Genomic DNA, 23,780 nt, shown 5'->3' with positions numbered 1-23,780 from the left:
ATCCCCAGTACTACCACTATTTCAACAATAACAACAAAAAAAGATATAACTCATTAATGAAGGGAATTGTAGATAACAAAGCTTGTTCAAAGGATGACACATGAAAAATATCTCAGTAGGTAGATGGATCAATCGATAGATATGGCGAAAGAAACATAGAATGCTGAAATCAGATCGCAAAGTTAGCTGCAAAGAGGTCAATGCCCTATAAGAAAACAAATACAATAATCTTTGATATTATTTTACATCTGGCAGAAATTCTTTGTACCTACACTAGACATAAAGTTTTGTAATTTACCAATCACCTACAATCGTTGTAGAGTCTAGGTCCAGTCAATAATAAACAGTAAACTGAACAAAGCTACATTTCCTAAGGTCATTAAATGACCCTTTGGTGGACATGGTGGTCAGTGTTGACCAGCAGAACTTTCTGTAGTGATGTAAATATTCTTATATGTTTTGTCCAGCATGGTAGCCATATGTGCCAAAATTTAAAATTCAGCAAATACCATTGAGAAAATGAATTTTTGACCTTATTTAATAGTCACTATGTGTGTGGCAGGGTGGGGGATGTACCCAAGAGCACTCCATCTCTGAGCTCTATCCCTAGCCTTTCTTTTTTTAAATAGGGTCTCACTAAGTTGCTAAGGGCTCACTGAGTTGTTGAGCTGACCTCAAACCTGCAGTCCTCCTTTCTCAGCCTCCAAAGTACTGGGATTACTTTGAAGCATGAGCCACCACACCCAGCAGTGTTCACTAAATTTGATGTAAATAGTCATATACAACTAGTGTCTACCTTATTGGACAGCACATCTCTAGGATACCATTAAATAGGCAGACATTTCTTCTGCTTTGTTTTTAGTTTTAAATATTATTTTCTAAACATTTTGAAGCTTAAATCATAGTTTAAATGTTGTGATAGCTAAATATATAAAAGAACTTAGAAAAGGCTCCGAAAAGACCTAATTCCTTTTTTTTTTTTTTTTTTTTGCGGGTCTAGAGATGGAACCCAGAGGCATTTGACCTCCGAGCTACACCCCCTGCCCTATTTTTTATTCTTTATTTTGAAACAGGGTCTCACTAAGTTGCAGAGGGCCTCACTAAGTAGCTGAGGCTGTCCGCGAACCTCGATCCTCTGGTCTCAGCCTCCCGAATGCTGGGATTACAAGCGTGCGCCACCACGCCCGGCTAGACCCAATTCTTGCATAAGGCGAATGATTGCTTTTGCAAATGCGGTGCCTGGTATATGGTTTTTCAGTAGTGAGCTCACCTGAAATCGTTCTGCCTAGTGAGGGAACTTGGTAAACCACATCTGTTTGGAGGGGCCCCAGGTCCCACGATGTTCTTCAAGTGAATCAGCTTGGTAGTCATTTTCCTTCGGCAAGTTAATAGCAGTCATGCCTAGCTTTGATTAAAAGGGGCTTTGGGATTTGCTATAAAAGAAGAGCTAGTAATATTTCACAAGGGTTTTAATAGGTGAACTTTTTTGCTGCCATCTCTTTATTACTCAAGAGCAATAAACGGCCAGGGACAGTGGTACACACCTATAACCCCAGCCACATGGGAGGTTGAGGCAGGAGGATCCCAAGTGTGAGACCAGCCATGACAAATTTGGAAGATTTGTCAAAATAGAAATCAAAAGGGCTGCGGGTATAGCTCAGTGGTAGAGCACCTCTGGGTTCAATCCCCAACATATATATATATATATATATATATATATATATATATGTATAATATATATGTATATAAAACACTGTGTGTGTGTGTGTGTGTGTGTGTGTGTGTGTGTGTGTATCCATACCAATAAATGCACCGGTAAAATTCGTTTTGCTTTGTTATTTTTTTGTGGTACTGGGGATGGAACCCAGGGGCTTTTCTACCTCCAGGCTCCACTCCCACACCTATTTTATATTTTATTTGGAAACAGGGTCTCACTAGGTTGCTGAGAGCCTCACTCAGTAGCTGAGGCTGGCTTCCAACCTGCAGGATCCTCCTGCCTCAGCCTCCCAAGCGCTGGGATTACAAGCGTGCGCCACCGCGCCCGGCACCTGTTTTGTTTTTTGTTTTTTTTTTTTTTTTTTTTCTTATGAAGCTTCGCTGGCGTAGTTGTTTTACTGAGTTTGCTCCTCTTCATGTTTGCTTCCAGGGCTTTTTCCGCAGAAGTATTCAGAAGAACATGATTTACACGTGTCACCGAGATAAGAACTGTGTCATTAATAAAGTCACCAGGAATCGGTGCCAGTACTGTCGGCTCCAGAAATGCTTCGAAGTGGGAATGTCCAAAGAATGTAAGTGGAAGTTAAAAAAAGAAATTCTCCCCCGTTTGCTTTATCTATAAACGTATTTGCTTGGCTTCCAAAGACAAATTATGAAGGCTGTCAGCAGGTGAAATTCAGACGTGGCCACTGGTGCTCTGTTGCCAAGGGTAGGTGTTAACGGGGGTGGGGGGGGTGGGGGAATGGAAAACACTGTTGCCATTTTCAGATAAGACTGGAGTGGCAGCTGGGGAAAGGCGGGAGCTGGGTGCTGTGGATGGCAGGTTTGTCTCCAAGGCAGTTGCTGACTCAATGTGTATCCCAGAGCTGTTAGCCGTGTCAAAATCACAAGACAATGCCATTCCCCCACCTTAACGGCAGGAATAAGCATGTTTGTATCAGTGGGGATAAAATGAGGTGAGGACCCTGAATATTTACTGCAATATTAATTTGTCCTGTTTTGGCTGGGAAGGATCCTATAACTTTTGTTTTATTTTATCTATTTTTAACGCTTTTATGGGTGCATTAAAGTCTCTTTTTGTAATGTAGTCCATTGTGATAGTGACCTGCATGCACACAGCAGCAACTTTTGTTCTAAGAAGAAGCATTCTGCTATCTGGGGCACTGGCATTCTCCCCATTTTGACTTGACTTCTTCCAAGCTCCCTCTTCCAAACAATAACACATTTTATGAATGCAAAAGAGAGAATTTCAATAAATTAAAAACTGGTTCTGGATCCATAAATATCTGATAATAGGGACTTGAAATATACATGCCTTCGGCCGGGCGTGGTGGCACATGCTTGTAATCCCAGTGCTTGGGAGGCTGAGACAGGAGGATCATGGGTTTGTGGGCCAGCCTCAGCTACTTAGACCCTGTTTCAAAATAAAGAGTAAGAAATAGGGCTGGGAGTGTAGCTTGGAGGTAGAATGTTGCTGGGTTCCATCCCAGTACTAAAGTGGCAGGTGAGTGGCTTGGGGAGAGCCAGTCTGAAAAAAGTCACAGGGATGTGTGCCAGGGGAAGCCCTTCTGGGATTGCTATCTTTTCATTCATTCTGTCTCTTGGTGTTTGGTAAAGGCCCACTGTGTGTAGGGATCACTGGACCAGGTGCTAGGCAGGAGCTCTGGAGATACTCGAAGTGTGGTCAGTGTCCTCCAAAAGAACCAGGAATCCCAACCATGGGTTTAGATGAATCAAGAGCTCCTAGATTTTGGACCTGGGAAATTCAGGGCTGGGGAAAAACCAACCCAGCTGATGAGGGAGCGCCACCACAGCTAAGCTGTGTTTCCCTGAGCGGGCAACCTCTTCTGGGGCTGCCGCTCAGGGGTTGTAGTGGCTCTTTCTTGGTGGCAGACGTTTCTTACGGCCCACCTACTCCAACTGTGCTTCCTGCACCTCCCACCTGTCTTTAACTGGACTCAGATTTTAGTTTATTTTTATGCTCCTTGGGTTTCTATACTTTGGGGTTGGGATTAACACAGTCAAGGTAAATTAAGCCCATTGGTATATCCTCTGTTCCAGCCATAGTACCCAGTTCATTGTGTGAACATATAACTTAGGCCAGTCCAGTTAGAGGTCATTCCTGACTCATGCTTATAGCGCCCCATCAGAAGTACCCACCTTTCCAATGCATGGAAACAAATAGATGCCAGTACCACTGGGAGCTCTCTGCCATCCCCCAAAGCAGGTGGAAAAAATGGGAAGATAGAAATCAAGCCCTTAAAGACCTCACCAAATTGCTAAACCGGCCCCTCCAGGTCCTCTTGTTATATTAGTCAAGAAGCACCCAGTAAGACCTTTGGAGATGGGCTCCTGGTCATTTTCAGATCCCCGTGAACAGGAAGAGGTAAGATTATCGGGTAGAGAATCCTCCTGCCTGGGCGATTTCTTTCTGGACAATTTGCCTGTAGGCGATGGGCCACTTATAACTATTTCACCCAGTTCCATGGCTCTCTCCATATCTCCAAACTTTGGAGCTATATACTTGAAATCAGTACACAGGGGATATGAAGCTAATAATTAGTCATCTCCAGGCCCAAATCCTATCACCAAGAGAAAGCCACAAGGACCTGAAATAGCCAGGTTATTTCCATGTGCCAGACTCACAGGACGGTCACCTCTTGCTCTGATTTCTGGTCTGACATTTTCTGCACTCGCGGAGACCTCAGTGCATTTCTGTCGAGAATTTCAGTTCCGGCTGAAATTAGAAATGAGCAAACCAGATGTGGACTCAGGGAACATCGGTATTTTTGCATTTATTTTGTGTGGGCTGGAGACCCATTTCCTGCTTATATTACTTAAAACTCATATCCTGAGGCTCTGTAAAAACTTGCAGTTTGGTTGGCAATTAAAATAAATAATGTTTATACCCACAGAAAACTTCCAGCTTCCAAAGCTCAAGGAACTTATCACCTTAATTAGATTCAAAAATTATAAAAACGGGGAGAAAATGGAGTCATGATGTCCAAGTACACAAAAATAGATATGTTTTTTTTTTAAAGGAAATTGAACAGGAAATAAACATGTGGGGTATAGAAATGGAGAGATGAGTAGAATATTCTTAAAGGATGAAACAGAAAGAAGCAGGCCAATCTGAGAATCAGTGATCAATTATGCCACGTTATACACCACTGAAATGAACCCAGGAATAATAGATCCTTGTAGGATGTTGAACTGAAAAGGGATCTTGGAGATTGATTTTCACTTACCTCTCATTTGATATACAAGTACGCCACGACCCGGAAAGATGAACCCGCTTTCCTGGCAATCGCTGACTGGCTAAAGACAGAACCAAGGCTACAGTTCAAACCCGCCACCTCTTCTCACCCTGCGTTAGCAAGGTTCACCTGTGGGTCAAGCCGTAAGACATGGCGGCTCATGAGTACACGCCCGAGCCCGGTGGGTGTAAACGACAGAAAGCCTGGCTCAAACTCTTATGCTCAGATACTCAGTGCACGCAATGGGAAAGTCCAGGATGAGACAGCTGGACGCAAGGACACGTGTTTGTCTTCATCCCTCACAGCTGTGTTTGCACTGATGTCCTTGGGAAGAGCTGCCTTGTGGCTCACTACAGTGGTCACCAACAGCTACGGACTGGTCATCTGCCCATAAAGAGAGAGAGAGAAAGAAAGGGAGAGGGTGAGGGAAAGACACACACACACACACACACACACACACACACACACACACACACATACTTCTAGATTCCCCTCAATCCATCGGCGCCTAGGGACCGATTCTCATCAGCTTAACTGCGGCCATATACCTGCTGTGCACACCTGGCTTTGCCCAGGCACTAGAGTATTGTCATAGGCTAGGTATGGGTTGTGAGTTAATTCTTCAAGCCCAGGGTTAAGGTTGACACCACCCAGGGCTATGGGAGAAAGTGCTGCTAGGTGGGGTCTCTCAAGGACCGGAGGCCGACCCGGCTCAGGGTGGCCCAGTAGTAGAGCGCGTGCCCAGCATGCCTGAGGCCCTGGGGTTCATGCTCAGTACTGCTGAAAGCACAGATTAGTATTAAAAAAAAAAAAAAAAAGAGAGAGAGAGATGAGTAAAAGTTGACTTCTGGTCAGCTATGATATATAAAGTGCTATTCCCAGAACATTTTTTTTTAACTCTTTATGTTGTTTGGGAGAATATGGAGAAAGAAAAAAAAAAATCTGAGTCATATTATGGTAATGGCTAACTAGAAAGGGTGTTTCTACGTGCCAGGCATTGCGCTAAAAAATTTTTATTTTCGGGTCTGGAGATGAAACCCAGAGGCATTTGACCTCCGAGTTCTACCCCCTGCCCTATTTTTTATTCTTTATTTTGAAACAGGGTCTCACTAAGTTGTGGAGGGCCTCACTAAGTAGCTGAGGCTGTCCGCGAACCACGATCTCTTTCTGGTCTCAGCCTCCCAAATGCTGGGATGACAAGCGTGCGCCACCACGCCCGGCTCGCGCTAAATATTTTTAATGTTTTATCCCGTTGATCATTGCAATAACCCTAGTAGGTAGCTTACTTATAATCCCTCCTTCCTTCTTGGGGGAGGGGCAGACATGGAAGATGAGGCACAGAGAAGTTAATTCCCTAATTCAAGGTGACACAGTTAGTAAGGGGCAGTGCTAGGATTTGGATCCAGGCACTTTGATTACAAAGTCTTATTCAAACTGAAATATATACTGCCTGCTATAAAAAGCCACATTTAAAACCAAGGTACTTTTTACCCTATTTTATTGCCAGTGGTTAATAAAACAATAACGGCTCTTCCTTGTTTTATATTAGAGACGTATTCCCTAGGAAATCATGTGCAATTTAATTCTTATGGATCAAATTTGATTTTAAATGTGTAAGGGGACTTAGTAGTAAAAGAAACCCCTTCACCGGGCCTACTAGGAAGCTGTGATCATTTCTCCATTTTCCTGCTTTGTAAATGTGGGTGGGTGTACTTTCTGTTCTTTTCCAAGGGCTTTATAGAATCAGGAAAGCCTTTTTGCAGAGGAATAGCTACCTGTCAGAGCACGGGATTTGAGAGTGGTAATGGTAAGGGGAGGGAAAAAAAATCGATTTTTAGCAGCATTCTAAAAGCGGTACAAAAATGTATGAAGCGTTAAAGGCCAAGGAAGCAAAAAGGCTCCGAGATGAGCCATGAGCTGCTCCTGGTGGGGCAGGAGGCGCGTAGCCATGTCAGCCAAGGGGAGCAGACGCAACGCTCCAGGCAAAAGCAAAAAAAAAGGGAGAAAAGCAGCCGGTCGTGGCGGCGCAGATCTCAGCCAACCTCAGCAACTTGGTGAGGCTCTCAGCAGCTGAGTGAGATGCTGTTTCAAAATTAAAAAATCAAATAAGAGCCGGGCGTGGTGGCGCACGCTTGTTATCCCCGTGCTTGGGAGGCGGGGACAGGAGGATCACACAGGTTCGAAGCCAGCCTCGCTGGCTTAAGAGACCCTGTTTCCAAATAAAAATATGTATAAAAAAATAGGTGTCTGGGAGTATAGCTCAGAGGTAGAAAGGCTTTCAGGAACCCCAGTACCACCAAAAAATAAAAATAAATAAAAATCAAATAAGACTGGAAATGTAGCTTGGAGGTAGAATACCCCTGGGTTCAATCTCAAAGAAAAAAACAAAAACAAAAACAGAAAAGGAATAAAAGCATAACATTTCAGATTATGAGAAAGCTCCAAATAAGTTATGATAATGGGAACCAGCTAATTTTCCATGATGTGAAAGGAGATTTAAGATGATGCAGTTTAGAGATTGTAAAAAGCCTCAGAGAACATGACCACACACAGCCCATTACAGAAATTCAGGTGAATAGTTCCAGTCTTATGCCAGAAGTCAGCAAATTATTTTTTTTGTTGTTGTTGTTGTTTTTGGTTTTGTAAGGCTGGCTGTTTTAGAAATAATTTTGAAATTTTAGAAGATATTTTTGGCTTTGTGGGCCATGGGCCACCTCTGCCTTCCTAACATAAAAAGCAGTCATAGAAAATACATAAACAAGCCAGGCGTGGTGGTGCACGCTTGTAATCCCAGCATTTGGGAGGCTGACAGGAGGATCGCAGTTTGTGAGCAGCCTCAGCTACTTAGTGAGGCCTTTTGCAACTCAGTGAGACTCTGTTTCAAAATAAAGAATAAAAAATAGCACTGGGGGTGTAGCATGGAGGTAGAATGCCTCTGGGTTACATCCATAATACCACCAAAAATAATAATAATAATAAAATAAGATAAAAAGAAAAGAAAATACATAAACAAGCCAGGAATGATGGTGCGTGCCCATAATCCCAGTCCTTGGGAGGCTGAAACAGGAGGATAACAGATTTGTTGCCACACTCAGCAACTCAGTGAGACCCTGTTTCAAAATACCAAATAAAAATGTCTGAGGGTGTAGTTCAGAGGTAGAATGCCCCTGAGTAGGTGCTAAGCTTCCAGCTACACTAACCAGGTTGACCCCTGAGCCCTGCAACCCTCACCCTCAGTTGAACCCAGGTACCTGCTAAAATGTTATCTCCTCCCTGAAGCTTCCCCTAGCCCCAACCCCATCCTGGGCAGGGGTACTCTGTCCCCTGTATCCCCCATGGTACTTTGCACATACGTTCCTGAACCACAAACTCATCATATTATGCTATGATTTTTCACACATGAGCAAGTCTTCCTGGCTTGGGTATAAACCCCTAATATACCACTCGTCAGCCTTTTGGCTAAGATCAAGTACAACATTGACCCCTCCGTGGTACGGAACATGTCTTCTCACCTCGGAGCCCCAGAACTTAGCACAGTGCTTGGCTCAGTGGAGTTAGGTCGTGGCCAGTTTTAAAAGACAGCCCACTCTAGCTTCTGTCTGGCTTTCCTTTCTGAAAAGTTGTCAGACGCAAAACAATTCGGGGTGTGTACATTTTCACGGTCGCCTTTCACTCATCACTTAGGGGCCCAGAGCAAGTTATTCAACTTCTCCTGGCTTCTCGTTCCCCCTGGATAAGAGGAACATTAGTGTTGACTAACGGCACATGCACAGGCGTGCCCTGAGCCTGGATGCTTTTAATCCTGTTTAGACAACAGTGTTTCCACAAACTGCTGCCTCTTTCCGCTCCTCTCCCCTCCAAGATATGAGATCCTCTAGTGTGTTTGCCAATGAAAAAATGGAGCCCGGTGGGCACCTCTTTTACCTGTGCAAGGTAGGTGCCCGGATAAGACAGAGCAGCCAAGATGGCCAGACAGAGGGGCTTGGGGCTCCCCTTCATGAAACCTTGATTACAGTGTGCTCACTGATAAAAGAAGGAGAGGCTGGGTGAGGCTAAATATTGGGATCCGGAGGCCAGAAAGGAAATGGAAGACAAGAATGGGGCCAGAGTCTTGACTTGCGTCCCGCCACAAAAGGTCAGCCGTGGATCCTCGAGGTTCCTACGGCCGCCGTCCTCCGAGATCAGGTGTTCCCACCCTTGTGCCTGTACAGAGATGCTAAGGATGGAATCCAGCCCTCGTCTATTAGTTCCACTTTTCTTTCTGAAAAATTACTGGCTGTCGATTGGCCCAGGGAACCTCTTCACCCAACTTCTAGAGCTTCTGTCTCTGTGGCCGCACTCCTGAAGGGTGGGCGAGACGCGTCTGCAGCTGTGTTGGAGAACACTGTTCTGCGGTCGTTTCATAGCATTTTTTGGTCTGATGACAGTTTCACAAGTGTATTTGTAGAATCGAGCAATTGAATAATCTGAATTTAAGAGTCCCCAAGCACTCATTGACACCCTCTCATTTGGGGCATATTGAGCTCAAAAATGGCTTCTTATAAAGTCTCTAAATTTTCATTTATACTTTCGGCGTGAACGTCCCCCTGGGTTGATTGGTTGGAATGAATATGCTTCGCGCAGACACCGAGCTGCTGGCGCCGGGATTTGTTCTCGGCTTCTCTCGCCCCCTCCCTCCTAAGTGCTAAACTTACAGTAAAACAAACCTTTTGGATAAAGGCACTTACCCTCTGTTAAAAACCACCTTTGCTAGCGTACAAATTATATTGATGCGCTCGTTGGTTCTACGGCTAGATTTTACTGGCATAATAACAAGGAAATTCATATTGTAAGTTGCCCCGTGTACTTGGGAAATTACATAAAAATCATCATCGGGGCACTTAATGTCTTTCTAATTTTAGTTTATTCCCTCATTGGTTCCCAAGTTACCTCTCAGCTTGCAGCCACGCTTGCTAGGTTCCTGGCGATCAGCTCGTTCTGCTCGACAAGAGGCCCACCATTAACCCCCACCTTCTCTTCCCCGCCAATGCACACAAGCTCCCCCAAAGTAAGCGAAAGGTGGGCAACTTTGTATTGTAGATCTAAAAATGTCCTGGAAGTTGGAAAATAAAAATGCCATGACCGCTTTCCATCTGCCAAATGCTAATGTTTTCCCCGCACCTGTCCAGGAGATAAAAATGACGACGACGACAACACATGAATTCCGGTTGGGCACCGGGCAGCCCAACTGTGATGGCTGACGTCACCACCACCGTGGGACGCTCAGCCCATTAGCGCTGGGGCTGCAAAGGAAGTATGACAAGTCCTTCGGTTTTACTCACACGTCTCTCCCTGCTGCTGCCCGTCTCCAGGGAAGGGGACACTCAATACACTCTCGCCTCTGAAAAAAGGAGAAATTTCCATTCCGCGGTGGAATGGAGCAGGGGGAAGAACACAGGGCTTTGAAGTCAGCTGGATCTGGGTTCCGATCTGGCGCTCCGCTCTAGCTGTCTCAACTGGAGCCAACTGGATATATGTTGCTTCAAGTGGTAGAGCTAACCCACACATGGGGATTATCCTGGCAACCTCCCCAGGGCCGTTCTGTGGAGTTAATACTGCACTTGGCACACAGTAGGGCTGAAAGAATGACAGCTGTTCTCCCAGGTCCTTTGGTGATGACTTCGTTTTATTGGTACTGGCACGGCTGTTTGTTCTTAGAATAACTACAGCTGGATTGGACTGTAGGAAAAAAGTGGAGAGCGGGGCCTCTGTGCCTTAGGATTTGTTTGTAATACCGCAGTGTAGATGGACAGCCCCAGCTATTACATTGGAGCATCAGGAATACGGCTCGCAAGCATGCCTTCTAAAATAAATAGCCACCTCCCTCAGCTCCTACCGCAAACCGGGAGGCAGATGGCTCCTTTGCCCCGAGATGCCGAGATGTGTGTAATCAGAGAATGGGAAAGTATCCTGGTGTCAGGGAACCCAACTCCGGGGAGGAAACTGAACCAGGAGCTTAGCAAGGCCGCCTGGCCCCCTTCCTGCATAAGTCAAGGTGAGGCCATCGGGGTCCCCCTGGTGCTGCTGAATCACACGGGGGAACATCTTGGCTCCCTCCTAGCACCCTCCTCTCTGGGCCCAAGTGGTACCTTCCATCTCTCCTTATGCATCACGAGCACCTGGTGGCCTCGCTCTCCTCTGCGTCTGTCACCTCCCTTCCCCAACCTCCTCTCATCTATCCTTCAGTATCTCCAGAAGGACCGCTTTCGTGGTCAGCTGTGTAGAAGAAAGCCAGCGAAGGATGATGGCGTGATCGTTGACAGTCACAAAGGGCGTCAACAGATGCACGACTCCTGTGCTCCCTTCCTGTCTCTGTGACGGAGACCCAAGCTAAACTATTCAGCAGGAGGGAAAACTGCTTTCTGGCTCCTGGTTTCAGAGGATCAGTCCAGGGCTGGTGGATCCCTTGAGTCTGTGTAGAGGCAGAGTGTCATGGCAGGTGACACATAGTCCAGCAAAGATGCTGGGAAACAGAAAGAGAGGGGAAGGGGCCCTGAGGATGTCCTGCTCAATCAAGGGCACACCCCCAGTGACCAAACTTCCTTCCAGTAGGCTCTGCTTCCTAAGGGCTTCACCCCCCCCCCAGTACCCTACCCTGGGACCAAGACTCAGTACATGAGCCATTGAAGGGCATCCGATTCATTCATTCATTCATTTTTAATTTATTCATTTGTGGTACCGCAGATGGAACCCAGGTGCTTTCTACCTCTGAGCTACACACCCAGCCCTATTTCATTTTTTGTTTCTGAAACGGGGTCTCGCTAGGTTGCAGAGGGCCTCGCGAAGTCGCTGAGGCTGGCCTCGAGCCTGTGATCCTCCTGTCTTCAGCATCCCAAGTACTGAAATTACAAGTGTGTACCACCATGCCAGGCTTGGAGGATAAATCTAACAATAGCAGGAGCCCAAAACTTTGGGTCAGCCTATGTAGCAAGTAGGGCAGGAATGGTGTTGATTCTCAGTTTTCTGAGAGGCAGAGAGATTGAGACCTGCCCAGAGTCACGCTGCTGGCTTTCCTTGTTGTGTTTTCATTTTAGACCAAGAACCTTTCCAACTCTACCTATTTCTCTAACAGGGAGGCTCCTGTATATGTTTGAGGCTACTGGCGAGTTTTTAGTGTCTTCCCTTGTGTTTGCACCTAGATCAAGTATTCATTCCATCATCCCCTTATGTGAGTTGATTTGATATATACACCAACATAACGCTTGTTTCTCCGACAGCAAACCCAGAATTTCAGAGTGCGTTGAACTTGGCACGAAAGAGTATCAAGTCATATAGAGATAGAGTTATTCCCTTTTCAGTGTGTGTTTGTATTGCCAATGGAAAAAAAAATCTCAGGTTGATACCAGTACATCCTTAATTAATACTTCTCGAACCTTTCTTAATCTCTCTTTTTAACAGAGAGCACGGGCAACAATTCCTAGATAGGACTGAATTGTTTTTACTTCAGAGATCTGAAAACATTTTTGTGTGTGAGGTACTAGGGACTGAACCTAGGAGCATTCTACCTCCAAGCTACACCCCCAGCCTTATTTTTATTTTTGTTTTGAAATAGGATCTCACTCCATTGCTGAGGGACTCACTGATTTGCTGAGGCCCCGAACCCGTGATCCTCCTGTCTCAGCCCCCTCCATGTTGGGATTACAATCGTGCACCACAACGTCTGGCTAAAACCTTTTTCTTTAATGGCTGGATAGTAAATGTTTGAAGCTTTGCAGCGCTGTTTGGTACAAGTACCAAGTACCAGCGCTATTTGGTACAAGTGCTCTTGCATCCTGAGAACTGCGTGATCCAGCATGGCTTTGCGCCAATAAAATTTTATTTATAGCCAGGCGTGGTGGCACATGTTTGTAATCCCCATGCTTGGGAGGTAAGAGACAGGAGAATCGTACAGGTTTAAGATAGCTTTGCCGGCTTAAGAGACCCTGTTTCCAAATAAAAATATAAAATAGGTCTGGGAGTGTAGCCCAGAGTTAGAAGGGTTCTATCCCCAGTACCACCAAAAAAAAATATATATATATATATATATATATATATATATATAATCAGAAGATGACTTGAAAACTCTATTTTTTAACCTGTTTATGACAAGTGATGCTATTTCCCCCTTGATAATGGCCGTGCAAATATATTTTCTAAATATGGTTTAAGCAAAACTAATTAAATAAAAAACAAAATCATAAAAAAGACAACTAGCCTGTGACTCTGTGTAAAGCCATGAAGTTAGTACTGGAAGGACTGAGATTTGGGAAACCCTGGTTTTATTTGTTAGCTGGCCAAGTGTTCTTGGACCTTTACCAGAGCAGAAACAGAGCCCAGAGCTGCAGTTTCCCTCGGCCCCCTTTGGAGTTTCCGGAGTGCCTCAGTTGCTGGTTATCGTCCCCTGGGGCTGCCTCCTTCTTGCTACCTGCTCCCAGCTTTCCCCCACCTCCCGAGCTGTGCAGTTTGAGGAAGGACATTGGAGTCTCACTTTTCTTGGATATTGACTGTTTAATCCTGTCCTGATAAAACCAAGGATTCCTGAATAGCTGGCTCTGTTGTTGTGGGATTTGAAGCATCCAGTGGACTTTGGAGGGAATGAGAGAGACCTGGGATATCCTTAAGTTGTCCTGCGGGCTCCATCTCCTGCAGCTGTGGCTAAACGCAGGGACTCCAGGGGCAGCCTGGAATCAGCTCCCAGACCTCCACTTGGCTCTGTGTGACCCCTGGGCAGGTGGCTTCCTCTCTCTGTGCATGAAGATGATAATAGTGCCCACCGCCCGTGGCTCACGTGAGAAGTAGCTTTGTTCATTTGCGTCAGGGGCTAAAACAGGTACTTAGCTAAGTGTTACTCTTCCCCCCACTGTGGCGCTGAGCCAGCCTGGCTGCCACAGAACGGTTTATTTGATCATCAGTGGTGGTTAGTAACTGTACTGAACAGCTAATGCTCCTGTTGGCCCAGTGGTCCATTCACTCAAAACACGAAGCCCACTCGAATTTGGCATTTATCCACCCGGGCTGAGCTCTGCACCCACAAAGCAAGCAATAGATGTGTTGTGGGTGCAGCTAGAGGGGACCCGGACAGAGCTTCAGCCCTGAGCCTGAAGATCCCGTGTTAGGATTCATAGCCTCCATCCCTTACAGAACCAGCTCCAAATGTCTCAGTGTGGGCACAACCCAGCACAGGTGGACACTGGTCCCTTGTCGCATCCCCCGCGGCCTCGGTGGGCTGCCTTGTGGTGCAGCCTTGGGGTGTGCGTGGCCTTCTTTCTGCTTGTGTTGCCTTCCTTTCTCCTTTCCTGGTCCTATTTCAAGCCACCTTTATTCTGAATGAGTGCACATGTGCACATCGACACAGACACAGACACTCTCATGCAGCATGCACACCTGTACATAGGTGGTACAATTGGCTGACAACAGGAAATGTGTGTGGGTCGCTCATCTTGCTGCAGGTTGACATGTCTATGGCACCTCTGCTTTGATGACTTTGAGTCACACTTGCTCTTGAGTCCAGGAGATGGATGGATGGATGGATGGATAGATGGATGGATGGAGGGATGGATGGGTGGATGGATGGTAGATGGATGATGGATGGATGATGGATGGATGATGGATAGATGGATGGAGTGTGTGTGGAGAGAGTTTCCTGCCCTGACTGTTTGTGCCTCAAGGGAAGATAGAGTCTGATTGATATGTGGTTCTTTACCTGTGAGCCTAATGCCTTGTTCTGGATAGATGTTTCTAGAATGGTCTAGAGGCAAGGGGTCCTTGAGGACAGGAGATCCTGAGTCAAGAAGATTGTCATCAGCTTCTTCCAAGAGTTAGAGATTTGACTCACATGAACTTCAGAAAAACTCTCGGTCCCTTTGACACAGTGAGCCCATTTTTCTTTTCCATTTTGCCTCTTTTCCTGCTTCACATAAGATGAAAAATAGCATGCCCCCCTTTTATGACATGACATCCCAGTGTTGTTGGCACCATTGTGGATATAACCAAATAAAACTCAGATACATGTTCTAACAGGAAATATTTGCTCTTTCTTAAAACTGTGTACACACACACACACACACACACACACACACACACACACACTAATTTTTTGTCAAATGTATTACTTGTTGAGGTACACTGTTATGTACCTCCAAAAAGTAAACAGCCCAGTTAGACACCCCAATTAGATGATAAGACAGGTGGCAATTTCAGAGAGGGAGAAATCAGATATCAACCCTATCAGAATAAGGAAGCATCTTCACATTCTAGGCTGGAAATACTCCGTGTTTTCATCTCGAGCTATTTTTCATTCCACTTTAAATAGACATTGATAAAACCACAAAGCCCAAAGACAATCCCCAGCACAGAGAGATGGCTGAATGAATATGCACGCACTTTCAAAAGTAGCTGGCAGAGAGCCCTTTGTTTGGAAACAAATACCTCCCTGAATATAGCAACCTGAAATCCTCCTGCTGCCCCTGTGTTCTGGGGCGACGCACATGGTCCCTTAAGTCCCTTCTCCCAGTGACAGCAATTCTCTGGAGGGTGGCTACTTTAATTGCTCAATAAATCCACGCATAGAGCACAGTCTGGAACTTGCTCTTTCTGGAGTGGTATCAAGCACTTAACCCCTGTCTCTTCTCCCTTTGCCTTTGCAAAATATTAACTATCACAGTTCAGTCGTTCCTCTTATTTCTCCCTTTACAGCTGGAAAGCAGAGTTGAGCAATTATCTGATGGGCTAGATGGACAGAGACAGGCATCTTTGAGTGCTAGGACTGAGGAAAGCAAATGCTCTATTTTCTCAAGAGAAAGGCTCTTTGGGTGTAAAATGTACACTTGATTGCCCCAGTGTTTCATTTTACCAGTGTAAAAAAAAAAAAAGAAAGAAAGAAAATGAAACCTCCATGATTTAAAAAAACATAACTGTTTTATTTTCAAAATGATTTTAAGGACAGAAATGTGTTGATGTAGAATATGCAAATTGCTGATGTTTCTTTGGGGGAAGAAGGGTGGTACCATCACTCGATCTGACTTTTCAGCATATTTTGATTCAAGTGGCATTGTTTCCAATCTTTAAATAGAGCTAAGAAATCCCACTAAAGAGGACTCTTTAGAAGCTAGTCATCCCTTCCAAAGGGAAAGATAAAATTGTGTCTAGTAAACTTTGTCGACTCAGGAGATTTAATGAGGGCAGGGAGAGAATCAAGTGCAAAGCATTAGGTATGAAAGGTTCCCATTTTGTGTCCTGAAAGTGTCAGACGAAGCTCTGGAGTGGAAACTTGGCTGTGATGACCTTGGACTTTGAGCTCTCAGAAATCTGAAAATATGCAGGCTCAGGATGTACTCCTACCCGCCTCTAATGCATGCAGCTGAGTGAGGTAGTTCAGAAGAAAAGGGACATCAGGGCTTCCTTTTGGCTTCTTAGCTAATCAGACATCTGGAGAGAGCCTTCTTCGCATCCCCCAGTATGCTAGCTGTCCAGGTGTACAGAATGCAAGGTCCATTTTGTTTTTATAAACTTTGTCTTCTGTGTGGCTGGGTTCCTTGTAATAGAATTATGCCCATCGACTAGAAACATGGTGTCTTACTCCACAAGAATAACTGACATTCAAAGGGCTCATGGTACCAGGTGTTGAAGAAGGGAGAAACAACTGGAGCTCTCGTACATGGCCCATAGGAGTGTAAATCAAGCCGAAGTTTGCAAAACTATTTGGCAAAATCTCTTAAAGCTAAATATGGCAGTGTGACCCAGTAAGTTTGCTCTTTCAGAACATACTCAAGAGAAATGAAGATGGAGACCCACCCAAAGATGTTTATGATAATGTAGATAATAGCCCAAACAGTGCCATGTGTAAGTGAGTTGCGAGGTAGTCATATAATGAAATACACATAGCAACAACAACAAAAAAGAATCAACATGGATGAAACTTATAGACATTATATCAGCAGAAAAACTTAGACCCAAACACTATGGTACACACCTGTAAACCCAGTGCTTGAGAAGCTGAGACAGGAGAGACACAGGTTGAAGGCCAGTACACAATAATTTAGTGAAACTCTGTTTCAAAATAAAAAATAAAGGCTGGGCGTGGTGGCACATGCTTGTAATCCCAGCATTTGGGAGGCTGAGACAGGAGGATCGCAGGTTCACAGGCAGCCTCAGCTACTACTTAGTGATGCCCTTTGCAACTCAGTGAAACCCTGTTTCAAAATAAAGAATAAAAAATAGGGCCATAGGTGTTGCTTAGTGGTAGAATGCCTCTGGGTTCCATCTCCAGTACTAGAAAAAATATATATATAAAAAAAAGAGTTGGGGTAGTGTTAGAACACACCTGGGTTCAATCCCCAGTGCCACCCCACATACACTTAGAAAATAAACATTTCATGTGACTGCCTTTTTACAAAGATTAGAAAGAGCAAAACAATATATGTGATAGAGGTAGTTACCTAGAGGAAGGGGATATTAACTTAAACAAGGCACATGGGAGCCTTGAGGGGCACTGGGCATTGCGGACCTCAATTGGGCATGTACATACATGACTGTGCATGTGTGTTAAATCTCAATCACAAAGAGAAAAAACTGAAATGTAGAAGTAGCAGACACAAATAGCCTAATTAAAAAAACGGACAGTGGATTTGAATAGACATTCCACCAAAGGAAAAAATAAATAAAATAACTAACAAGCACATGAAAAGATGTTCAACATCTTTAGTCATCAGGGAAATGTTAGCAAAGATGTGTGGAAATTTGTACCCTCACACACTGCGGCTAGGAAAATGAATGATGTGGCCGTTATGGAAAATGGTTTGGGAGTTCCTTAGGAAGTCAGACTACATCAAGCTACATATGACCCATCAATGTTATTCCAAAGTATAGGCCCGAGAGAAATAAAAACATGTCTCTACCCAAAACTTTGGCAGAACTGTTCATATACGCATATTGATAACCAAAAAAGTAGAAGCAACCCAAATATCCACTAATTGATGAATAGACAAAATGTGGTATATCTACACAGTAGAATATTATTCAACTATGAAAAGGAGTGAAATACCGATACATGGTACAACATAGACGATGCTTGAATATATTGTGCTACGTCAAAGAATCCAAACATAAAGGGCATGTGTTATATGACTTTATCTATATGAAATGTTCGGAATTGGCAAATCCTTGGAAATATGGAGTATATTAGTAGTTGCTAAGGGTTGTGGGGGAAGCAGAGAATGAAAAGTGATGGCAGATGGGACTCCTTTTTAGGGTGATGAAATATTCTGGGCTTAGATTGTGGTGGTGGCCTCACAACTTTGTAAATATGTGAATAACCACCAAGGAGCATATTTTAAGAGAATAAATTTTATAGTAAATCATATTTTGAATTAAATCTCAAGTTTAAAAAATAATCAAAGGGGCTGGAATTATAGCTCAGTGGTAGGACATGTGCTTAGGATGTGTAAGGCTCCAGGTTCAATTCACAAAATAAACAAAAAACAAAAGCAAAGCATTTTTTTTTTTTTTTGATGGTACTGGGGTTCCTAGAAGCCCTTCTACCTTCAGGTTACACTCCCAGACCTATTTTATACTTTTTATTTGGAAACAGGGTCTCCTAAGCCAGCAAGGCTGGCTTCAAATCTGCGCGATCCTCCTGTCTCCACCTCCCAAGCGTGGGGATTACAAGCGTGCGCCACCACGCCTGGCAAAAGCAAAGGATTTTAAAAGGTTAGACTAAATGACTTTAGTAAAATAAATGTTAGCCTCAAGTTAGTATGTAAAAGTGTACAGGTACTAGGAGTGGGATTTTACATGGTTCTGGTATTTTTGTAGTCAGAACAACAACAAAAAAAGACAGACAAGGTCAGTAACAGGAGTCTCAGGGTCTATACGATGAAAACAGCCTCATTGTACAGAAGAATTGCAGATTTTTCAGATAATAATATTGGAGAATAATGTCTCCTATGGGTCCTGATAAAGAGAATATTCAAGACATCATTTAAGTTGTCCTTGGAAATTTTCATTGCTCTTTTTTTTTTTAGAATATGTTTTTCTGTAGTTAAATCTCATCTGTTCTCCAAATTGGAATAAAAAGGGGATAGGAAAGCAAGGTGATCTTTATTACCCTAGATTCCCAAGGGAATACGGATGGGCCTGAAATAGTGCAATGGAGATGACCTCTCCAAAACAAAACATGGCTGCCCTTTCATTCAAAATTTATAATGTATAAATTTTGTAATCTCAGCATTTGGGAGGCTGAAACAGGAGGATCGCGGTTCACAGACAGCTTCTGCTCCTTAGGGAGGTCCTCTGCAACTCAGTGAGACCCTGTTTCTAAATAAAGAATAAAGAATAGGGCTGGGGGCGTAGTTCGGAGGTAGAATGCCCCTGGGTTCCATCTCCAGTACCGCAAAAAAAAAAAAAAAAAAAAAAAAAAAAGATACTGTCTTAGCTTCTATTTGATATTCCTTTTATTTTTATTTTTATTTTTCTGTGGTACTGAGGATGGAACCCTTGAGGCCTTCTATCTTCGAGCTATACCTCCAGACCTATTTTATATTTGATCTGGAAACAAGGTCTCACTAAGTTGCCAAAAGCCTCACTAAGCTGCTGAGGCTGGCTCCAAACCTGTGATCCTCCTGTCTCAGCCTCCCAAGTACTGGGATTACAAAATTTATACATTATAAATTTTGAATGAAAGGGCAGCCATGTTTTGTGCTTGTGCTTCCACATCAGGCTGATACTCCTTTTGAAAGTAAAATTCAACTATATATTTTAGAGCCTTTTTCTCTTTTAGTAACATTTTTCTCTTTATGAATCAACATGTATTAATGGCATAAACTAAGTATATTGTTTAAATAGTTTGGAAACATATTCATCCTTTAAACCCCTTGGAGATATATATATATATATCTCCAAGGGATATATATATATATATATATATATATATATATATATATATGCTTATATATAAATACATATATAAATATATGTGTATATGTATATATGCAAATATATGCATATATATTCCAAGAGTAGAGATAGATATCTTCAAGAATAGACTTATCGGCCACATTATTTGATCATTTTGCAGTTCATTGGCAATGTCTGAGAATTCCAGTTGCTCCGTAATCTTGAAAAAAAATCTCCGTATTTCATCCTTTTTTTATTTTAGACATGTCAGTGGGTAGAAAATGGCATCTTACTGTGGCTTTCGCTTGCGTTTCTAATGACTAGTGATGTTGCGTTTATTTTTAATTTAACAGAAGTCCAATCTATTGCTAAGTTAGAGAATATAAAACAAAAGTATGCGCAACTTGATCACATATTCATAAAAACATTCGTATTAGAGATAGAGTTTGAAATGTTAAAAACTGTTATTATATTCCTTTCCCGAGTTTATCTTGTGTGTTTATTGCTTAACTGAAGTGTACACTTGTTAGTTTTGTCCTATAAAGGAAAGCTCTCTTAAAAAGGGGGTTAACTCATATTAGCCTGAGATAGAACTTTAGTTTTCCCCATTTTCTCACACATTAAGTTACATTGATTATTGAAAATGTTTTAGATGGGATTATCTGAGAAAATTGATGCCAATTCTGTATTTGTATTTTGTTTCTTGGTTACCCAAGGAAGACCAAATCTATTCCTATACACTTAGACATCTTCATATCTAGGGATAAAATCTATATTGGTCTATTTCCCATTGCTGTAACGAAATACCCAAAGCTGGATATAAAGGAAAGAGGTCATTCAGCTCACAGTTCTGGAGGTTCAGGACCTGGAGCCATCAGTCTCTACTCTGATGAAGACCTCACGGCAGATGGCATCGTGATAGTAGACTGGATGAGAGAGAGGGATCGCATGGCAACACAGAAAAAGCCAGAGAAAAAGGAGGGGCCCAGCTTGTTCTTTAAGGACAACCCAGTCATGAGAACCTACCAGAATCCCACAAAAGCTACATCAGTTCCTTCTGAGAGCAGCATCTCCAATGACCTGACCAAGTCCTACTTGATTTGCCACCTCTCACGACACCACCCTGGGGACCACGCTTTTTAATACATGAACCCTCAGGGGACACATTCAAGCCATATCCAAGCCGTGGCAACATGCCTGTCTACTTCAGTGTGAAAGTTTACAGCCAAGGACACCAAACTTCAGACTGTAGGATAGATCTGGCCCGGTGCCTGTTTTGAGCAATAAAACTTTATTGGAACAGAGCCGCATACATCTATTTATGTATCATCTGCCGGTGTTTTCTTCTATACCTACAGAGTTGAGTAGTTGTGATGGAGTCATAGAGCCTGAAAAGCCTGCCATCTTTATTATCTGGCTGTCTTCAGAACAAGTTTACCAACCCCAGCCATGATCGATTCACTCTCTTTAAATTTTCTGTTTTAATTCCAACACCAATTATGAGCATTCTGCTCCATGCCAAACATATGCACAATTTGTAACTGCGGTTTTGCTTTCCATCCAACTCATAAAAGCTACTCGGCGGTTACCATTATGTCTTGGTAATACAGTAGTTATCTTCTGGTTGCAACTCTGGACTGGAAATTAATAAACTGATCCTCTTCCAACCCCTCCCCAAAATTCAGCTGCTTAGGTGCAGGATTGAAAAAGGAACTGGTTCTGGCTAGAAGGCAGCTCACTGTGAACTCACGTCACTGTCAAATACACAGACAGATGAGAACTTAGACATCCGCAGGGCGTGACTCTCTTTTTAGATAAAACAAGTGGCAACATGAATAAGACGAACCTGATTTTCTGGTCTGGAGACTGGATCTACAGGCCAGGTTCTCGAAGAGGAGAGAGAGAACTGTCATGAGCAGAATCCCTTGAGCTGGAGCGGGTAAATCCCAGGATGACTTTTATGGCTGTCTAAATGGCCATAGATTATGTGAAGTCTCACCCATTTATAGCCGCACATTAAAGATAATGGAACGTTTTAAGATTTACTTGGAACTCAGGACACTCTTACAACCCTTCACTGATGCTTCTTACAATCTACCCAAACACATTTAGAACTAATACGCTTCAGCAAACTAACATGGTGCCGGCCCATTCTAAAGGTGGGTTCCAAGACAGAGAACTGTTCCCATCTTTATGTGGTTCCCTGTGATACGAAGATGTACACCTGCCCCCTTTTCCTTCTAAGGAACCTGTGAATACAAACTACCAGGAGTATCCAGAAGGGGGGAAAGAGGGAAATTCCCTTATGCACATGTTGTACATTCATGAACATATCAAAACCAAACATGAGAAGGAGAAAGGGGGAGAGAATGGGTGGGAATTGGGGGAGGGCGAAATGAGTGATATGTGCATGCGTGCCTCTACTCTCTGGTACCCCATTAAGATGGATGACTACAAGGCACCAATAAAAATTTTAAAAAAGCACTTCAGTGAACAAAATGTTTTAGCAACAGAAAACAGTTGAGAATTTGTTTGTTTGTTTGTTTTTGGTGGTACTGGGGTTCCTGGAAGCCCTTCAACCTCCAGGCTATACTCCCAGACCTATTTTTTTTATATCTTTTAATTTGGAAACAGGGTCTCTTAAGCCAGCAAGGCTGGCTCCGAACCAGCGCGATCCTCCTGTCTCTGCCTCCCAAGCGCGGGGATTATAGGCGTGCGCCACCACGCCCGGCAACAGCTGAGAATTTTATTGGTCCAAAGACTTCGTCTGGGGTTTCCCGATCACACAAGGAGGGCAGGGCCCTACTTTTGTCTTGAAGTTCACAGCACCCAGGACTTCTTGTCTGGACGATGCAGAGCCTGGCTCCAGTGGAGAAACATACAGTCCTTATTCCTGCTGCAGTAGAATTTCCCCAGCCTCCTTAGCTTTCGAACCCTTCCCATCAAACAGACAAGCCCACCCACCAATGAACAAAAACCAACCATCTTTCCTAGGTTTTCTTTCTGGGATCTAGTTATATAACAGAGATCCACCAAGTGTCACCTCCATCCACGCTCATCTCCTGCTTCCAACATGAGTCACAGAGTGAATTTTGCTGTTGCAGAGAGCAGATAGATGCTTCTGGGTTATTTTTGGTGCCTCCAGCTGTTTCTAGGATATATGGGGGGAGGATAAGAAATGAGAACCCACCGTTGCTGTGGTTCTGGTTAGTAAATGGAAGGAGAAATCCATGCAATAGGTATGAATATACTCACCTTAATCTAATAGAGTAGCAGGCTGTTAAGAAGCATTACACTGTGAGCAGAGAATGTGAGACCTAGGGGCTGCCATGCCCCCTAGCCAGCTGAGTGGCCAGAGACTGATCACTTCACCTCTCGGGTACCACACATCTGTAGAACCAGGGCCACGAGGTGATGATAAGATCCCTTCCAGACATCGCACAATCGGAGACAATAGACTCGGGAACATCCTTTAATTAGAGTCAGTAAAACCTCTTCATTGAAAATCATATTTGCTTCCAGGACATAATTACAGTGAAACCTAATTCATACTGTGCTCTGCTCCTAATAAAGTAGGCAGAGAGTTGCTAAGTGGCTTTCTAACATAATGATGTGCCGAGAGTGACTTTTCTCACTACCTTTTCCCCCGCTCTCATCTGTCACCTTTTCATGTGGGGGCTCTTGGAACATTCTTGTCATGGTGTGCCATAAAGGAGTATCACTGTTTTAGAGATGAAATACCCGAGACACAAAAAATTTCATTATCTTTCCCCCCCAAAAAAATATTTTTTAAATAAAAAATGTTTGAAGCAAAAATGGTTGAAAGGAAGACGTGCCTGCTTGGTATGGGAAATCATTAAAGTGGTAATTATACACGTCCCATTTTCTAGAGGTACT

At 43.6% G+C, this 23,780-nt stretch overlaps 1 protein-coding gene across 3 annotated transcripts in view; it reads left to right on the top strand.

The window, feature by feature from the left end:
* RARB (retinoic acid receptor beta) overlaps positions 1-23,780 on the top strand; it is a gene marked incomplete at both ends in the record, with an annotated part of 427,229 nt that overhangs the window by 326,093 nt on the left and 77,356 nt on the right. For all 3 annotated transcript variants that reach the window (XM_080715166.1, XM_080715168.1, XM_080715167.1), the window contains one exon: positions 2,147-2,288. In XM_080715166.1, coding sequence (XP_080571292.1) covers positions 2,147-2,288 — 142 coding nt within the window. The remainder of the gene's footprint in view (positions 1-2,146; positions 2,289-23,780) is intronic.

This window comes from Muscardinus avellanarius (assembly GCF_963383645.1).
Source record: "Muscardinus avellanarius genome assembly, chromosome: 18".
NCBI classification, from domain to species: domain Eukaryota; kingdom Metazoa; phylum Chordata; class Mammalia; order Rodentia; family Gliridae; genus Muscardinus; species Muscardinus avellanarius.
Note: the sequence above shows the minus strand (reverse complement) of the source record. Positions and strands in the feature narration are given on the sequence as shown.